This window comes from Sinocyclocheilus anshuiensis, unplaced genomic scaffold (assembly GCF_001515605.1).
Source record: "Sinocyclocheilus anshuiensis isolate Anshui unplaced genomic scaffold, SAMN03320099.WGS_v1.1 scaffold627, whole genome shotgun sequence".
NCBI lineage: Eukaryota > Metazoa > Chordata > Actinopteri > Cypriniformes > Cyprinidae > Sinocyclocheilus > Sinocyclocheilus anshuiensis.
In genome coordinates, this window is record NW_015549703.1 from 821,539 (window position 1) to 842,071 (window position 20,533).

Consider the following 20,533-nt stretch of genomic DNA (forward strand, 5'->3'; position numbering starts at 1 on the left):
ATTTTTTTTTTTTAATTTTTTTTTTACAGAGATTCGGAACAATATCTAGTTGATTAAATATTTTAGAGGACTAGAAAATGTATATTCACTATAAAACCCCCACCTTTTTCCATAATTTTGAAATTCCTCTTAATTTATACAGCTTTCCAGGCCTGAAAATCAAAATTTTAAAATTCCCTGACCCTGTGCTGCTCGTGGTGATAATGAATGATAATACAGGCTGACTCAATATATAATTGTCAGGGTTGTTTTACATTGCTCATAAAACAAATTGAATCAGCTCACAACTAGTTCTGCGGTACAAACTGACGCCCTGTCCTCAGAGCCCTTTTTTAGTTATTTTTATCACAAGTCACTTCTGTGTGTAGCATGTACGCCAGATCCTGCTGGTCGTCTGTCCTTGGCCAGAGGATGTGTGTGTGTGTGCGTAGGCTTGTATGCCCCTCTCTCCAGCAGTGCCAAGCCCTGGTCCTCATTTTCACCTCTGGCACATGAACTGGGCGTAGTGTCAGGGCTCGGTCGCCCCCTGCTGCCGAACGCTCACTGGCAAGCCTGAGAAATGCTGACTAAGTCCTCTCCTTTCAGTAACTTCTCTCATTTCAGCATCAAATGCAAGAACTGCAGCCCAAAATCCCAGGAGGCCAGCACCAGCACAGTTCCCTTCCAGTCATCGTTACCTTGAACTTGAGTTTCATCTTTTTTGAAACTGTCTTAAAACTGTTCTACAATCATAATAGCTTCTTCTTAGCACTGTTCTAACCAGGAGCTGGATGTGAAAACATTGGATAACATGAAACAATCACATCCAATATATCCAATATGTGTATAATGTGTTATAATGCTATAAATTATAGAAAAATATAAATGAACTATAAGTTAAGTTTATTTCATATTTATATATATTATTTGTAAAATATAAAATATTTAATATAAAATTAATGAAAGCTAAAAATGAAAAAATATTTTACAATATTTCACAAAAATCTGTGACAAGAGAAAAATGTGCAATATCTATTCACAAGACCATCAGCAGACTACGACAAACCGACGCAAGGGATTGCTATTTATTTGGCCAATCGAATATCTTTGTAACCTCAAAATGGCCAAATATTACCTGATAAACTTGCCAGTATATTGGTCAGTCTCTATATACATTACCTTGTCAGACTGCACAAAGTGAGTAGCCAACCCGATCCTCTGAACATCTCTCCCTTTGAGGCGGAACCCGGTCAGGGCAAGAAAGAGGCCTAGTTTGCCTTGACGTCTAGGCAGGAAGTAGCCACCACCAACATCAGGGAACAAACCTATAGAAACAAACACACAAAACAAAAGCCATTTAGAGCATGACATAAAGTAAAAATCTGGACATAAAATTCCCAATCCTTTTCTCCACTGAAAAATATCCACCATATGTTTTATATATCTTATATTAATGAATTGATTGCAGTGCTTCATGGGATGACTAGTTTATTTACTTTGAATAAAGTCTGTTCTCTTTCATAGTTTCAAACACTGTTTTGCACTGAATCAAATGTACTGTAATTCAGAGTTGGGCGGTTTGGTTCAAGGCTTCTTTATTGAAGGATTTTTAAAAATCCTTATTGAGAAAATGAATGCAAAAAAAGAATAATTATGAACTCAAGGTCACTGAACAAACAGTTTGGCGATGTATTTCAATCCATAACAATCGGTTCTTGCCTCTCTTAATAAGATTTATTCACTGTTTAAGCCACATAGTGACACTCTAAATCTGCTGCGTGCTTATTGTCGTTCTTCAACTTAAGATTGTACAGGACCAATGAGACATGACTTCCAGTGCTCTTTACACAAGAAAAAAATATTATTTTCTGGCCACAGGAGTATAAATCAGCTTTTTAGGGAATTATTATAATTGCTCAAGTGATTTCATAAGTAATATTAAAACTGAGACTGAGGAAATACTTGAATAAAAGACCTTGATTATATGAGCTATTTCACTGTCACATAAAGCAGGGGCATTACTTTTTTTATGCCAATGACCCAACAAATATTAATATCTCAAGGGACACTCTTCCTAAAGTATTGAGGGAGCTGTATATTTCCATGTACAGACCATTTATGCTATGTAGGAAAAGTAGCAGACATGATATTATAAAGAAAACTTTAGAATTTTGTTTCCAAAATCAAGTAATTGGATGTTATATTGCCATTACTAAAGCCAAAAGATAATAACATATTATATTAAGAATTAACTCCCACCACTGGAGTTATATTAGAAGTATAAACCTGAGAAAGATAATTAGAAATAATAAAATAATCATGATAATCCACTCATGTCTTTAAAAACTGAATGCAATTATTATAATAGTAAGTCAAATTATAAATTTAAGTCAAAAGTGAAATACTTCAAATACTGAAGAATTATTCTACAAATAATTTTTTTACACTATTTAATTACAGGCACCTGCAAGAGGTCCATGGCCCCTAGTTTGTAAAACTCTAGTATAAACAGTTATCAAATGCATTGTTCAGTCTGCAGGATGTGGTTATGAAATGGCATAGTGTGGCGCAACAAAATTATTAACCTGATGTGCTTTTTTTTAGTAGCAAGGGCTGAGAAAAATAACCACTCCCCTCACACACACTCAGCAGGAGGTACAATTTTGAATAAAGCAGGACAGGATTAGGCCCCTGACCTCATTCCAGGAGGCAAATGTAATATCATAAATGCAGATTAGGCTTGCCATTCAACCAGTGGCTTTGTCTCATGGCCGGCATAGTTTTAAGACTCAAATAGCAAATAATCTATCAGCAGAAGGGGGTGAAGGGGTGGAACCAGGTTGCAGGCGAGGGTGGGGGGGCATTTTCGGCGCACAGATGGCTGGCACACTGTCAGAGAAGGTGCCACCATGGGCAAATACCACAGCTCAGCACAAATGGCTCAAGGCTACTGCTACCATGCTGCTCGTGGTGCTTTCCTTCCAGAATCCCACTTAGCCTGGAGCAGTTAAAGCATACATAAAAAAAATCAGTTCTTTAAACTGCACAAGAGTTATAAGAGTACCACTTCTTTCCCAGAAAAGTGTAAACACTATTGAAACATTGTTTGTTTGAGAGACCCTACATAGTAACAGCGGCTCAAACAATGGTGTGAGCTTGGGTGTTTTTTCAGTCAATGCTGCCAATAGGACAAACATGTTTAAAACCTGTTCTAAACATTTGTTAATCGTCATGTTTTATGCAGATTTCATAGAAACGTTTATTATGCTGCCAAGTCCAGGGTTGTTATTGCTAGCTAAAACTAAAACCATAAAAAACATTTTTGGTACTTGAAACAAAATAATTAAAATTAAATTAAATTTATATGATCAAAATTATTAAAAATGTATTGCCGAAGGCAACATTTCTTATTTTAGTTTTAAGTAGTACTAAAAGAAGTACTAAAGAGCTAAAACTAAATAAACTAAAATGAATAAAAAACTAATTGAAATAAAACTACAATAAAAATGGCAAAACACAACAAAATTACTAAAACTAAAATCAAAACACAAAAACTAGTATATCAATAATACTAAGATAACACTGTTAGAGTCTCATCTGAAAAACAAAATTCATTATTATTACAAAATTCTATATTCATCCTAAATATATTTTTAATAGTACTAATTCATGTGAAAGTAAAAAAAATAATACATTTTTTTTAATTCTAGATAGAAACCCTGGATCTACCAACAGTGTGAGTCTGGGGTGGGATGTCTGGGATGTGTTTGTCCAAATAGCAAATTGGCATACACTACTGAAACCTGTTGGGTAAACCTGTTTAAAATAATTATTATTTATGCAGATTTCCTAAATTATGCTGCTTATATGACTGAAGTCTCATTTGCAATAAATAATATGATATAAAATGTAATAGGCAGATTTTTGAAGAGCCACACAAATTCCATGCGCACATGATGATGTAGTACTTGTTTAACCACCTCATGTCAAGAAAGAAGAACTATAAGGAAGTACTCGGCTACGAGACTCATGAGTCTGGCCACCTTACCGCAGAATAAACCATTAAGACAAGTGCAAACCCAAAGAGGATTATTCATTCATCTGGGGTTGAGAGACACAGGCTCTTAATGGGATTAGTGGGTGATGGCACACAGACACTGTGCATTCACTCAATCAAATACACACACACATACACGCACGTGCACAGACGCTCAACAGATGTGTCACAGACTGTGATTAGCACTACTTCCTGCCACTCTAACAGTTCCACAGGGAGTCTTTACCCAAGGCTTGCAAGAGCTGAAGGACGGTGTACAACAGGAGGAAATGCTGTAAAGCCCTCTCATTAAGAGTCCAAAATGAATTACAATAGCCGAGGCAGACTTCTGCCTACATGTGTAGAAGCATGTGATAGGGACAAGGGCAAAGTATTCTGATTTATACCGCATCAAGGCTCCAGACATACCATTCACAGGGTGTAATTAGAACATGGAATGAAAAGAAGCACGAAAAATTTAAAGCATGTGCAATAAAAGCGAGATGCAGCACAAATGGATGTATTCTGAGAGGATGGTTATGAAAGATGAATGTGGAAACATTCACTTTGGACCCAAAAATGAAAATTTTGTCTTCATTTCCTCACCTTCATGTCTAACCACGTATTTTCAGGGTGAGTAAGTGATGACAGAATTGAAAGTTTATGACAAGCTCAGTTCTCTATAAACATCAGCAGTGGTATAACTGTTAACTGATTTTAGGAAATAAATACTTTAATTCTGCAGACAAGAATTAGTCAAACGTGAAAGTAAAAAACAATTAAAAGTTGCAAAAGATTTTTATTTCAAATAAAAAGTGTTCTTTTGAACTTTCTATTTGTCAAAGAATCGTAGAGAAAATGTATCACTGTTTTCACAAAAATATTACGCGAAGTAATTGTTTTCAACATTCATAATAATATGAAATGTTTCTTATTAAAAAGCATTAAATCAGCATATTAGAATAATTTCTTAATGATCATGTGACACTGAAGACTGTGATGGCTGCTGAAAATTCAGTTTTTCTATTTACCTTTTTAACCAATATTAAAACAGAAAACTGTTGTTTTTAAATTGTTATAATATTTCACAATATTACAAATTTTACTGTAGTTTTGATCAAATAAATGCAGCTTTGGTGAGCATAAATGTTCAAAAACATGTCAAAATCTTACAGATCCCAAATGTTCGGTCATGCTTAAAAAAAAATTTAAAATATAATTGCATTAGACAACGCATTACCAAAGCAAGTTGCATCTGCAAGAAATTTTTGCAATAACAATGGTTTGAATGTGAATTGTAGTGCTGAAAGTGTGAAAACTTATTGTCTTCATTTTGAAAAAAAAAAAACTAAAATCTTTTTTTTTTTTCTATTTACAACCTTACAAATTTGGCAATTTGTGCTTGTACTCTGTTTTTATACTTTGTTCTCTAACACAATTAATGTCACTGTGAACTGAGCCATCCACCTAGATCAGATGAGAGTTTACGAAATTAAATCTGCATACTGCAGTGCAAGAATCATCTGTTGGCTCCACGGTTGGAACAAGATCCACCCACTTACATTTCAGCAGCAGATTGATCGGATGCTGTCCGCATCGACAGAATTCCTTCCATGAGCAAAAGGGAGATTGACGCTGTCTGTGGAGCGTTTTAGCATGCCGCTTATTCAGAGACCACAAGCATCAGACAGGTGCTTCAATCTGCACCATCCCTCAACACTGTTTCCACATAAAACTGACCTGAACAATCTGCTGTGAAAGATTGCTTTGGAGAGGTCTTTGGGCTAGGCAATGTTTTGAGAAGAAAACCGATCACATGGTTTTTTTTTAGCTGCAAAAATGTGTGCCATGTCATCTCACACTGATCTGCTTGTACTTTGGCTGGTCATGAGTTGAAAGACTGGACATATCTAACAGTCAAGATACAAAGTAATATTTGTGAAAAAAAACCTTACTGTAATTATAAATGGACCACAGAAAAAAAATTGATTGTTACTCTGTGATGTTTTTATCAGCTGTTTCAACACTCATTCTGGCGGCACCCATTCACTGCAGAGGATCCATTGGTGAGTTAGTGATGCAATGCTAAATTTCTCCAAATCTATTTGGATGTAGAAACAAACTAATCTACATCTTGGATGGCCTGAGGGTGAGTACATTTTCAGCAAATATTGGGTGAACTATTCCTTTAAATTTATGTGCCAAAACTACACTTTCGTTTTTGACAAATGGAATGCTTTACATTTACTTTTCACATCCATATTTTTGGATAAAGTACTATTGATTCCTGTGAAACCAAAGCCATCTTGCATTATTAATGAAAACTCAGATTATAACCCAGTTACAGCCCTCAGGGAGAGAGAGGAACACAGGCTGCCTCTTACCAATGCCCGTCTCAGGCATGGCAAACAGTGTCTTCTCAGTGGCCACACGAAACCGTCCATGAACTGAAAGACCCACACCCTGCAGAGAGAGAGAAAACAGTACAGATCAATAATTGGGTACAATGTTCACAGACCAGATAGAGAGAGCCATAGAATGAGGGTTCAAGTCTCCACACCCATCCACTGTAAGACACTACAGGATCAGTTCGCCCAAAAATGAAAACTCATTATTCATCCTCATGTTTCAAATCCATATAACTTATATGCTATATTACAAGTCTTCTAAAGACATCCTATAGCTTTCTTTGAGACATAGATATACACTGCCATTCAAAAGTTTGGGGTTTGCTCGATTTTTTAATGTTTTTGAAAAAAGTCTCGATAATGCTCACCAAGGCTGCATTTATTTGATCAAAAACACAGTAACATATTAATATTGTGAAATATCATTACAATTTAAAGTAATAGTTTTCTATTTTAAAATATTTTAAAATGTAAAGATGGCAAAGCTGAATTTTCCGCAGCCATTACTTCAGTCTTCAGTGTCACAGGATCTTTCATTCTAATACGATGGTGCTGAATAAACATTTATTATTATCAATGTTGAAAACAGTTGTGCTGCTTAATATCTCAGTGGAAACTGTGATGTTTTAAAAATGACAGGTTACTATAAATTGTCATGTTAGGAAAATGATTTATGTGAAGATGGCAAAATTCTCCTATTGTGTGAAAAAAGAAAAAGAGCGGACAAAGTTCATTGTGGTGAACCATATGCACAGCATCAGAACTTAAGCCTTTCCCTAAAGCACTGTTGCCATAGTGAAGCACCAACACCACGTTTGATGATTTAGCAGTGTTTGAGACCCTAAATCATGACAGCATCGCCTAAGCAGCACACACAGGAATGGAATAACAAACAGTCACTGATGTATGGCACACCGTATTTGTATGTGCTCTGAAACTTCACAGCTTGTTCACAAACTGTGTAGGATTAGAAACAAATGGTGCACGTGGCACCACAACAACACAGCAACCTTAGCAGACAGCTGATACACTAGGTGCATTACAGCTGAATGGTTATCAGGTCTTTTAGCACTAATAACTGACCGATTAATTCTGAAATGATCAATATTGGCCAAATATCAATCTAATATGCTGATTTGGTGCTGAAAAATATTCCTTATTATTTTCAATTTTGAAAACAGTTGTGCTGCTTAATATTTTTGCGGAGACCATGATCATTTTTTAAGGATTCTTCAATAAAAATGTCAAAAGAACAGCATTTATTTGAAATAGTCTTTATTTTGACTTTTGATCAGCTGAATACATCCTTGCTGAATAAAATTATTAATTTGAACGATAATAGCATTATATAAAACATTAGCCACCTTGCTCTTTAGATAAATTATCCTCAAAAAATTTGAAACAAAAACATCAGGAAGCGCAAAATTTGAAAACTTGCCGTTACACAAAATAACATGGCCAAAAGTCTACAACTTTTTCATTGTCGCCACTGCAAAACTCAACCTGATTCTGTCATAAAAAAGATGAGTATAAGACAGCATCATTGTCTTAATATCTTTAATATATTTAGCTGATGCGACTCCTCATTATCACAGAGCATGACTGACATGGACTCATCTAGTTAAAAAAATACACATCATAAAATCAGTTATTATGAAACCAACTGGGGGCTGCGTTCTCAACGGGCTGCTCATTTAAAGACAATAATCATCTTCTCCTCGGGGATTTGAGAAGCATGGTGTGATCAGAGCAGTACATGTGTCCCCTACATGACAACTCATTAGGGTGATTATGATAAAGTGAGAACAACCATCCAAACTATCACAGAGTCAGAGCAGACTGAGAAAGCAAACTGAATAGTTTGGTAACAGCATTTTCATGTGGCAACGCAAGTATTCTGAGTTAAACGGGAAGCACATGTTGTAGCTGGAGGCATCAAATCATTCACCTAGAAGCGACGGAAACTCTCATCGATTCTCCAAAATGTTTGGCTGGAATCAGACCGAAAACCTGTGGACAATGTAGCGCGTATGTTTCCATCAAAAACACAAGCATCTCCTCTTTGGGAGACTAATATGAAACATAAATTTAGTCAAAAATGTTTAAAGACCATCTTTAATCTCGTGGTTTTATAATATGAAAGCGCTCTGGAACGTGTCATTACCGATATCCCAAAAGAAGGCAAACAGCTTTATCAGGTTCTTGGCAAACCACTCAATCTAAAAATGCCAGAGGTGGAAATTTCTAAAAAGTTCCTGTTAACTTAAAATAAAAAAAGTCATGCTTAAACGTACGCAGCCACAGGTAAGATTTTTTTTTAATTTTATTAACATCTAGTTCAAACACCACTGTTCAAAGGTTTGGGGTTTATTTATTTTTTATTTTTTTAATTAAAACTTATTCAAGGATGAATTAAGTTGTTCAGCCATTTATAAAGATTTCTGTTTTACATAAATGTTGCTGTTTTGAAGCTTCTTTTCATTTATTTTTCTGTATCTCTGTAAAGCTGCTTTGACACAATGTCTTGTATAAAGCACTATAGAAATAAAGGTGACATCAAATAATAAAAAATAAAACAAATCCACAAAAATAATAAGCTGCACAATTTTTGTCCACATTGATAATAAGAAGAATTCCTTGAGCAGCAAATCAGCGTATTAGAATGATTTATGAAGGATCATGTGACACTGAAGACTGGAGTAATGGCTGCTATAAATTTAGCTTTGATCACAGGAATAAATTACATGTTACAATATATTCACATAGAAAACAGCTATTGTAAATTGTAATAACATTTCAAAATATTAATGTTTTTACTTTACAAATACCATGGGTGCAGTGTCTGAAAATAGACCCCAGCACGCTCCCTGTGCAAGCAGATGGTCACATTGGTTATGTTGATGGAAGTTAGCCTATTTTCAGGCGCTGCAAAATATCATTGCGCCTGCTGCACCCATGGTACGACAGCAAAGTTTCTTGATTATTACAACGGAATGAGAGTATAGTTCCTAGCCATATCGGCCTAGAAAATCGCAACTTTTCTTTTTGAGCGGGTCTTAGTACACGTAATCAGATTCAATGATCTATGCTAAGCTACAGCTAAAAGTGCTACGCTAGACCCGGAGATCGGCTGAATGGATTCGAAAACGGTAAAACTCCACTGTTTAACTCTAGGGGAGTTGGAAAATGAGCCTATTTTCAAAAATAGTGGAGTGTTCCTTTAACTTAAGTACATTATGTATTAATACAAATACCTGCAGAGGGCGCCAACAGCCTGGTGACGTTTCACTTTACGGCGTGATTAAACGATGTTTAAATCCATTTAATTTTGAAATCGCAATGTACAATACATGGCATATTTAGACATAGGTTGATGTATTCTCCTGTGTTGGCAAAGGTTTATAAATGATTTACGTTACAAATCTAGTGAGATAATGCACACCGTTTTTCCAGATGAACGTTAAGCAAATTCACGGCATATGCAGAGGAAGCCCCTTTCACACATACAGTCTTTACTGGTAAATTACCGGGAAGTTACCATTAAGCGATCATGTGTGAACAGGAACTTTTCAAAAATCCCGGTAAATTTGTTCTGGCAATAATATCGTTTTATGGAGATGACATGATTACGCTGAGCTGTTTACAAAGCTCTGCTGCTTTTTAATTAGTTATACTATGTAAATATGTGCTAGATGGACATCTTTGACCATTGCGCCTCGCAGCTTTTTGTCGCACTTCTCCATTCAACAGGGCTGCGACTCTGCAATTGGATACTATTATGCGCGTCTCGCGTTTATAAGAGCAAAACATTCTGATTGGCTAGTAATGTTATTTTGGTTGAGAGTGAAAGCTGTGCTCCTCTCATACCATTGGTAGGCCGAACTCATGGACTCGAAATCAATCAACAAGATTTTTTTTAAATGTAGGACTATTTTTTTCCGCGGCCAAACGCTGCACGCGGGAGATCCGGCACGGTGCCGGAGAACTTTAAGCCCTGATTACTGCATCTGTCCTGTGGCTCTGCTTAATTATGATTTACCATATGTTAAGCATCAAGCTACTGAATCACTAAAGGCGTGATTTTCATTACATAAACGAGATGGTCAAAATGAACTCGGCAGAGGTCATATGAAAGATCTTTTGTGTGTGTGTTTAATGATTTTATTTAAATCTGGAGTGGATCTGGCCTACTTCTAACTGCTCTTCCCAAATCTGTAACACTGAATTTATTATTATTTGTCATTTATAATTGATCATTTATTCATAACAGATGCCCAAGTGTGTGCCGTCACATCCTGCTGCCGATATTCGTTGCAAGGTCCAAAGTAGTTTTGCATGCTGTGACTGGAAATTAACTCAAAATCCCAAAAGACTAAACACAGACAAGCAAAATTAATCAGAATGCAGATTCAGTGGGGTCCAAAAGACCATCGTTATAGTGATCCACAAATGTTGACTAGCTATATAATCACAGCAAACGTTCTTACAAAAGCTGGAAATATGCAGAAGAAAAAAAAAAAAAAACAGGCCAGGAAGGTATTAAAGGTGCGGTGCAGCCCCCCTCTGACAAGCCTGTGTGAGGGATCAAAGAGATGCTCATAGAGCACACTCAGCCACCGACTGATACACTGCAGGTGTGAGATATGATGTTACGCCTCTCATGAGTGATTGCATATTTCTTCCATTACTAAATGTGTTCCATAAACAGAGATTAAGCTGGACCACTGGAGAAAATCATTCTGATGTTCATGGTGATTTATTGGATAATCTACTACTATTTATATTGATAGGACTATTATGTCTGTCTTACATCTCTAAACAGGGATTCTGGAAAGCTGCTTTAGAATAAGTATGAGAGGAAATCATAGACACTTCAGGGTGTTAAAAGTGGATTAACATTTCTTTATATTATCAATGTTGAAAATGTTTTTTATACAAATTTATTTATAAATGTCTTGTCTGTCACTGTTGATCATTTGTAATGTGTCCTCCTTGCTGAATCAAAGTATCAATTTCTTTCTTACTGACCCCAATCGTTTGAACAGTAGTGTAGATGCAATAACTACAACGGAAGACAACAAATACAATTTAGTATGCAAATAAATACAAGAAAAAGAACCAAGAAAAAAAAAGCATCTATGCAAATAATGTTTACAACTTTACTAGCGGTTCAATTTTATATAATCAACCCAGGTCAGCAGGAGATTTTAACGGTTTTATCTTAAATTTATTAAAAATATAAATGTAATAACAGCTACAAATACTTAACACAATGGAGACTGCTAATAAAAGAAATAAATCATCTAAAAATAACAAAAATACAACTATAGCTCATAGTGACCATGTCCCTTAAACTACACGCAATACAAATTAGTAAGAAAGCTTTTTTCTATGTAAAAGAAATATAAAAAATATATCCCATTTAACTAACTAGCATACAGGTTTGGAACATGATATCAACATCATAACATAAGTTAACATCATATGTTTTGAGTAAATAATCTCTTCAAGAAATGAATTGCAGAAAAAAGATGAAGACGAAGAAGAAAACAAGAATAGTTGTGGAATAATACAGTGCTGTCTTGCAAACGCTGTAATAACATTATCTGTGATTCTGCAGCTACTGCCCATTTCTTTTTCTCAAATATCGGAGTAAATGGAAAAATCCATTTCTAAACCTTAGAGACATCTGAGGTCAGAATGCGCTCAGTGAACCTGCATGGCCATTCCATTCTTAAATAACAGTTCAGAGTCCTCAGCTGAAACATATCACGCAGCAGCGATGCATCAAACGGCTCAGACCAAAGGATGCACGGCCGAATCACCGCACCTCGACCTTGACAGAATCCCTGATCAATTAAACACCAGGAGCTGACAGATTCACCGCTGTGGCATTGCTCTCCTACTGCCAGAACCCCATGAAACTATGAAGACAGTAATATTTCAACTGCTCTGTTGTGCTGGTAAAAGAGTGTTTCAAATATATTTACACAAGCACTAAAGTTTGTACAGATTAATATGTTCATGTTATAGTGAAAGTTTTACAATAAAAATGAACAACAACTACTGAATATGCTGCTTATGAATACACATGTTTTTTTTTTAAAGGAGTAGTTCACCCAAAAATTAAAATTAGCTGAAAATGTACCCACACTTATGGCATCCAAGATGTAGAAGAGTTTGTTTGACCATCAGAACAGATTACTACATCACTTGCTCACCAATGGATCCTCAGCAGTGAATGGGTGCCGTCAGAATGAGTGTTCAAACAGCTGATAAAAACATAATAATAAAAAAATAATCCACATGACTCCGGTCCATTAATTAATGTTTTATGAAGTGAAAAGCAGCGTGTGTGTAATAAACGAATCCATCAAGCCTTTTTTTTTTTTTTTTACTTCAAACCAAAGACCAGTCCTCTATCCATAATATTGCTTTCTCCAGTGAAAAAGTCGTCTCATCTGAATCAGAAATATGCACAGATCAAGCACTGTTTGCAAGCAAAAACAGTTCTAAACAATTATAGACTTTTCCCGTTTTTTTTGGCCAGAAGTGACGGTTTAAAGTTAAAACAGCTTAATGATGGATTTGTTTCTTACAAACATGCAGCTTTTCACTTCACAGGATGTTAACTGATGGACTGGAGACATGTGGATTACTTGTGGATGATTGTGATGTTTTTATCAGCTGTTTTTATCAACTCTCATTCTGACAGCACCCGTTCACTGCAGAGGATCCATTGGTGAGCAAGAGAAGTAATGCTAAATTTCTCCAAATCTGTTCTGATGAAGAACCAAACCCATTTACATCTTGGATGGCCTGAGGGTGAAAAAAAAAAATATATATATTTTTTTTTTTGAGTAAACTATTCCTTTAAGAATTATAAGGAATTTTAGGCACCTCTCGATAGTTTTACCTTTTTCTTTTCATTAAGCAGAATTGTTTGTCATTAATAATTTTGATTATACATTTTTGAATCCATAATCATTTGTGATGCATCTCTAACTGCAACTGTAATTAATTATTAAATGAATGACTTTTAGGCCTACATGTAATGTGCAACATGAATATAAATATAAAGTGTTACTCAAACACAAATAGCCTACCAATGGGAGGACACTTGAGAACTGATTCATAAGAAACCCAAAGATTGTGTGCAACATCAGCTTACTGCTGACACCTACTGGATAAAATACGCAGTGCAGGACAGAAATTAAGAGGATTAAAAGAGGGGTTTATGATTCATAATGCTTCACAACTTGCTTGCAGCTCATATGGTCAAACATGACTGCAAAATATTGGGAATTGCACTAAAAATACATACAGTATAATAATAACTCATGACTCCATATGTATTAATATTTTCATGCATATGTTTACAAATGAAAACACCTAGACTGTTCATTATGCATGAAGCCAGTGGCAATGAGAGTCCTACTGTTTTTGGACAAATTAATAGTGACACAATGAAAAGAATGGTACGGTTATATGTTTTGTTTTATATAAAGCAGGACACTTTGTCCTTCATTTATTTTTATATATTGTAAACACAAGACAAGCTGGCCCACATTGCCTCTGGCCCTTTGGTTCCTTTAATGCCATATTCTGCCAAGCACCATCTGCTGGTGAACTTGTGCAGCAAAATTACAATTTTAGATCAATACTTACTCCTCCCATTGTAATTCCATCAATTAGAGCCACATATGGTTTCTGATATGTACCTAAAAAGAGTTCAAATAAAAAAAATTATTACTAAAATAAATAAATCTGTTCATCAATCCTCAAAAATGGCAACAGAAGTGAGAAAACATACCAATAGTGTTGTTAAGAATATATTCCTCACGGAAGAAGTCTTGAGCGAGAGAATCGCCTGCTTTTCCGGCTTCTGTGACAGCTGGGAAAATATTTTTTTGCATTTCAGTGTGAATGCCAGATCTGTTTGACTGCATTATCAATGCATAGATCCATTTAAGAGTGAATGAAAAACTGTATGATTATCTTACACATAAATACCTCTGATATCCCCACCAGCACAGAATGCCTTCTCCCCTGCTCCTTTAATGATCACTAGATCTGTTTCTGAGTCTTTGTCCCATTTCTACAAAACACAATGATTAAAACAGGTTAACAGTCAGAAATTTTCATATGAAGTTGGTTTCCAGGTTTCCAGTTTCCCCTAACCTTGAGCTGAGGGTAGATGTGTCTGATCATGGTGAGATTCAGAGCATTGAGAGCTTTGGGTCTGTTTAGTGTGATGACTCCAGCGTTCCCAACGTTCTCAAACAGAACTTCAGACCCAGCTTTACTCGACATCTGAGATGAGACAATATTCAATGGAAGAAACATGTAGAATTAATACAATGTTGTTACACTAAAACGTGTACAGTACACCACAAGTCAAGGTTTACACATATTCTTTTATTTAATAAAAAAATAAATAAAATGTAGTTTTAATAATTTCAAGCATTTAAGCACAAGATATCAGGTGAAAAAAGGACAAATTATTTCAAGCATTATATAAGAGACACCAGGCCAAAAGGTTTTTAGGGTCATAAAAAATTTAATGAAAAGGATCATACATTTGATTAAATGTGTCCATACTCTTGACTAACTGAAAAAAAAAATTATACGAATACTTATCCCTGCTTAAAGCTCAAATTTACCATGTGTCCTTGTATTCTCTGCAATCTGCAGATTGGCCGTAATCTGTATGGGATCAAATAAATGATGGTGTAACTGTTATACATATTGCTGGTAACAGAATATTTTGAAACTGAACCTCAAATAAACAGTAGATTATGCTTATTTAGTTATATTTATCCCTTTTATTATTGACAAGAACACAATACACGACATGCACGCACGCACACGTTAGGAAAAGTGTAGTTTGCTTTTATATGTTTTCTAAAACCTTTACAAGCATGTATTGCTGGGTTCGATCTACGCAAACATTTAAACGACACATTCCTTACTTTATTAGCTATTGTATATTTATAAGACATCGTCCAAACTTGATCTCATTCATTCTTTTTGGAAAAGAGACCTATGTTGCACTGTCTGCAGATCTCCTACACATCAAATTGCAAGCAATAATTCAATTCTGGAGTCAATACGCAGAACGAATCCATGACGACATCAAACCTGTGGCACTTGAGGAACACTCACCTGTGCGCAGATGTTAAGATTATTAATGACATAGCTAAAACTCAGAGTTCAGCTGATGTTCTGGATCACTGTACACACAGGTTTCACCCCGTCGCCACTGCTCATTGGCCTTGCTTCATGATGTCAAGGTGGCGCGACACCATCGAGGAAATCTCGCGATGTGTCACAACAGTCCCGACACTGCCCACTACAGTTTTATCCGCATTTTGCTATTGAACAACAATAGCACAGATTTGGCTCTTTTTTTCTTAGAAAAACAAAATATAAGGGTCGTTAATTATCTTATGCATAAAGCTATTTTTAACTTTAAGAAATTGGATTAGGTGACTACGAAAAGCAGTAAACGCCGATATTAACCGGTTCTGTAACGAGGTGCCTGAGTTGCTAGGCAACTGTACCGACGCCGGAAGTGCGTGGCTACGAAAGACATGGCGAACAGGAGGGGGACAGCTGTGTCGGCTCCCTTTCATGATATTTTACGATATTATTCAGTATTAATCCTTGCTGTTTTATCCTATAAACTCACTTCGGCTTCAGAGGACGATGCATTTCGTGCCGGGCAGTCGATATGGTCTCCGGTGGCTGCAGCATCACGGGATGTTCGGTAGGAATCGTGCTGGAAAAGATGCTTCCTATATTTACATGGCTAAGTTCCACAGCTGTTACATCCTTTTGTGTTGGTTTATTCCTGTAATGTAGTGCCACATGAAGTCCGTAATTAATAAAAAATAAATGAGTATGGTTACGAGGCTTTGGCTAAGAGACTTTCAGAAATATAAAAAGCTTGACTTCCCCTTTTTGTCTCATGGACCTCCAGTAACTCCTTCATTAACACCCAACTAGAAATGTTTCTTTATGGAATATTATACTGGGTATTATTCAGCATTATAATTTATTATATATTTTTAAATTGCCATGATTACAATAATTCACTTTTAAACTAATATCAATACTGTAAGGTGTGAAAAGACTGTCTCTCAAACTAAAGCAATATTTATATATGCTTGATATAATGCTGGAATAACACACACACACACACACACACACACACACACATTTAGTTTTACACATAATTTTACTATAAAAACGTTTTGTTTTTTGGTTAGAGAAAGGACAAAAAATGAAAGACAAAAAATCAGGAATATTTCACACTAAATATAAAGTTTTGATAGCAGTCTGAGAAATCTGTTGTTTTATAAATGCGTTTAGTTCGGTATTGAAAAAATAAATGAATATAAATAAATGAAAATAAATAATAAATTTGGTATTGAAAAGGTATAGGAAAAAAAGAATGATAATTTTACAATAAAACATGTTCTGTTTGAACTTTTTTAGTTCAAAAAATCATAATAAATTTATTGGAAAAATTAAATTGGTCAAAAATGCTCCAACTAAATGATTGAATGTTTAATTTGTTCATCAAGTTCTTTGTGATAGCAGTCTGAGAAATCTGTTATTTTATTATTGCAGTTTAGAGAGAAGTAGGGAAAAATAACTAATTTTACAATATGAAGTTTGATTAAAGAAAAGATCAAAACAAAGAATCACCTAGAATATTTCATAGTAAATGTAATGAAAAATGATTTATTTCCTTTTTAGGCAATAATGCTCAAAAGTCTGAATTGGAAGTATTGAAAGTTTGACTTTATTATTAAATTGTTTGCGCACACACACACACACACACAATTTTTAAATGTATTGCACAGCACAGTAGGAATGATCATGATATTATTCTCAGATACCTCCTATATGATGTAAATCCACCCGAGGGCTTCAATCTTCGCCGAGATGTGTACATTCGCATGGCCTCTTTGCTGAAGACACTGAGGAAAGAGGGTGACTGGGTGCTAGTGCTGCCTCCATGGGGTCGCCTGTATCACTGGCAGAGCCCTGATATACATCAGGTTCGCATCCCGTGGGGGGAATTCTTCAGCATAACCAGCCTGCAGGCTAACATACCAGTCATTGAGTATGAGGAGTTTATTGCTGGTGAGCCATGCTGTTTTTGTGTGTTTGTTTGTTTGTTTGTTTGAGAGATTACAATCATATGTGATTATTTAGCTTAATTTAACTGTCATTCATTTATTCAGACAGGAGGTATGTTGGAGAAATTACATACATTACGTACAGTTCCATATGGTGACGCTATTGGCACAGAAAATACTTCACCTATCCGGACAGTCTTGCATGACTGTCTAGTTAGTCATATACAATAATTTTCACTCGGAAATTGCTAGTAAATTCCACAATTAAATACAAAGTAACACACTGGCTTAAATTTTATAGTAGAAAGACTGAAATAGTATTTTCTTCTCAAACATGTGCCAGTAAACGTTTTTACAGTGTAGTATTTAAATATGAGTAGGAGCACTGCATTAATAAAACTACAGTTTTATCCGCATTTTGCTATTGAACAACAATAGCACAGATTTGGCTCTTTTTTTCTTAGAAAAACAAAATATAAGGGTCGTTAATTATCTTATGCATAAAGCTATTTTTAACTTTAAGAAATTGGATTAGGTGACTACGAAAAGCAGTAAACGCCGATATTAACCGGTTCTGTAACGAGGTGCCTGAGTTGCTAGGCAACTGTACCGACGCCGGAAGTGCGTGGCTACGAAAGACATGGCGAACAGGAGGGGGACAGCTGTGTCGGCTCCCTTTCATGATATTTTACGATATTATTCAGTATTAATCCTTGCTGTTTTATCCTATAAACTCACTTCGGCTTCAGAGGACGATGCATTTCGTGCCGGGCAGTCGATATGGTCTCCGGTGGCTGCAGCATCACGGGATGTTCGGTAGGAATCGTGCTGGAAAAGATGCTTCCTATATTTACATGGCTAAGTTCCACAGCTGTTACATCCTTTTGTGTTGGTTTATTCCTGTAATGTAGTGCCACATGAAGTCCGTAATTAATAAAAAATAAATGAGTATGGTTACGAGGCTTTGGCTAAGAGACTTTCAGAAATATAAAAAGCTTGACTTCCCCTTTTTGTCTCATGGACCTCCAGTAACTCCTTCATTAACACCCAACTAGAAATGTTTCTTTATGGAATATTATACTGGGTATTATTCAGCATTATAATTTATTATATATTTTTAAATTGCCATGATTACAATAATTCACTTTTAAACTAATATCAATACTGTAAGGTGTGAAAAGACTGTCTCTCAAACTAAAGCAATATTTATATATGCTTGATATAATGCTGGAATAACACACACACACACACACACACACACACACACATTTAGTTTTACACATAATTTTACTATAAAAACGTTTTGTTTTTTGGTTAGAGAAAGGACAAAAAATGAAAGACAAAAAATCAGGAATATTTCACACTAAATATAAAGTTTTGATAGCAGTCTGAGAAATCTGTTGTTTTATAAATGCGTTTAGTTCGGTATTGAAAAAATAAATGAATATAAATAAATGAAAATAAATAATAAATTTGGTATTGAAAAGGTATAGGAAAAAAAGAATGATAATTTTACAATAAAACATGTTCTGTTTGAACTTTTTTAGTTCAAAAAATCATAATAAATTTATTGGAAAAATTAAATTGGTCAAAAATGCTCCAACTAAATGATTGAATGTTTAATTTGTTCATCAAGTTCTTTGTGATAGCAGTCTGAGAAATCTGTTATTTTATTATTGCAGTTTAGAGAGAAGTAGGGAAAAATAACTAATTTTACAATATGAAGTTTGATTAAAGAAAAGATCAAAACAAAGAATCACCTAGAATATTTCATAGTAAATGTAATGAAAAATGATTTATTTCCTTTTTAGGCAATAATGCTCAAAAGTCTGAATTGGAAGTATTGAAAGTTTGACTTTATTATTAAATTGTTTGCGCACACACACACACACACACAATTTTTAAATGTATTGCACAGCACAGTAGGAATGATCATGTTATTATTCTCAGATACCTCCTATATGATGTAAATCCACCCGAGGGCTTCAATCTTCGCCGAGATGTGTACATTCGCATGGCCTCTTTGCTGAAGACACTGAGGAAAGAGGGTGACTGGGTGCTAGTGCTGCCTCCATGGGGTCGCCTGTATCACTGGCAGAGCCCTGATATACATCAGGTTCGCATCCCGTGGGGGGAATTCTTCAGCATAACCAGCCTGCAGGCTAACATACCAGTCATTGAGTATGAGGAGTTTATTGCTGGTGAGCCATGCTGTTTTTGTGTGTTTGTTTGTTTGTTTGTTTGAGAGATTACAATCATATGTGATTATTTAGCTTAATTTAACTGTCATTCATTTATTCAGACAGGAGGTATGTTGGAGAAATTACATACATTACGTACAGTTCCATATGGTGACGCTATTGGCACAGAAAATACTTCACCTATCCGGACAGTCTTGCATGACTGTCTAGTTAGTCATATACAATAATTTTCACTCGGAAATTGCTAGTAAATTCCACAATTAAATACAAAGTAACACACTGGCTTAAATTTTATAGTAGAAAGACTGAAATAGTATTTTCTTCTCAAACATGTGCCAGTAAACGTTTTTACAGTGTAGTATTTAAATATGAGTAGGAGCACTGCATTAATAAACAGTACAAGCTGAGACTCAATTATGATTCCCATATTCTGTGTCTTTATTGCTGATCTCAGAGTCTGGGGGTCCCTTCATTGACCACATCCTTGTGCTGCAGAGCTACGCAGAGGGCTGGACAGATGGGAAATGGGAGGAGAAGGTGGATGAACGACCGTGCATTGAAAAGCTAATGTACTCAAAAGACAAACAGGGATATTACAGGTAATGCTTTAAAATCACAGGTTCAGCCAGTTAAGGTGCTGTTGACAGACAGACTAATAGAGGGGTACAAGGAATGTTTATGCAACATTTAAAGCCATACATGAATAGTTGTTAAAGGAAATGTTCACACAAAAATAAAATATTTCAAAACATACTGTAT

General features: G+C 35.4%; 2 protein-coding genes across 5 annotated transcripts in view; one reads left to right on the forward strand and one right to left on the reverse strand.

The window, feature by feature from the left end:
• hibch (3-hydroxyisobutyryl-CoA hydrolase) overlaps positions 1 to 15,744 on the reverse strand; it is a 40,484-nt gene extending 24,740 nt beyond the window's left edge. For all 3 annotated transcript variants that reach the window (XR_001631023.1, XM_016449956.1, XM_016449954.1), the window contains exons 1-8: positions 15,589 to 15,744; positions 15,087 to 15,129; positions 14,605 to 14,736; positions 14,437 to 14,521; positions 14,237 to 14,317; positions 14,092 to 14,144; positions 6,400 to 6,478; positions 1,159 to 1,304 (exon numbers count right to left, since the gene is read on the reverse strand). Coding sequence is in view for 2 of the 3 variants with exons in the window: in XM_016449956.1 (XP_016305442.1) it covers positions 1,159 to 1,304; positions 6,400 to 6,478; positions 14,092 to 14,144; positions 14,237 to 14,317; positions 14,437 to 14,521; positions 14,605 to 14,736; positions 15,087 to 15,129; positions 15,589 to 15,620 (651 nt within the window). In the remaining variant the exon portion in view is untranslated. The remainder of the gene's footprint in view (positions 1 to 1,158; positions 1,305 to 6,399; positions 6,479 to 14,091; positions 14,145 to 14,236; positions 14,318 to 14,436; positions 14,522 to 14,604; positions 14,737 to 15,086; positions 15,130 to 15,588) is intronic.
• A 2,468-nt stretch (positions 15,745 to 18,212) lies between these two features.
• The window catches only part of pofut2 (protein O-fucosyltransferase 2), a 9,737-nt gene continuing 7,416 nt past the window's right edge, over positions 18,213 to 20,533 (forward strand). For both annotated transcript variants that reach the window (XM_016449957.1, XM_016449958.1), the window contains exons 1-3: positions 18,213 to 18,389; positions 19,524 to 19,774; positions 20,229 to 20,373. In XM_016449957.1, the coding sequence (XP_016305443.1) occupies positions 18,214 to 18,389; positions 19,524 to 19,774; positions 20,229 to 20,373 (572 nt within the window). In that variant the 5' untranslated portion in view covers position 18,213. The remainder of the gene's footprint in view (positions 18,390 to 19,523; positions 19,775 to 20,228; positions 20,374 to 20,533) is intronic.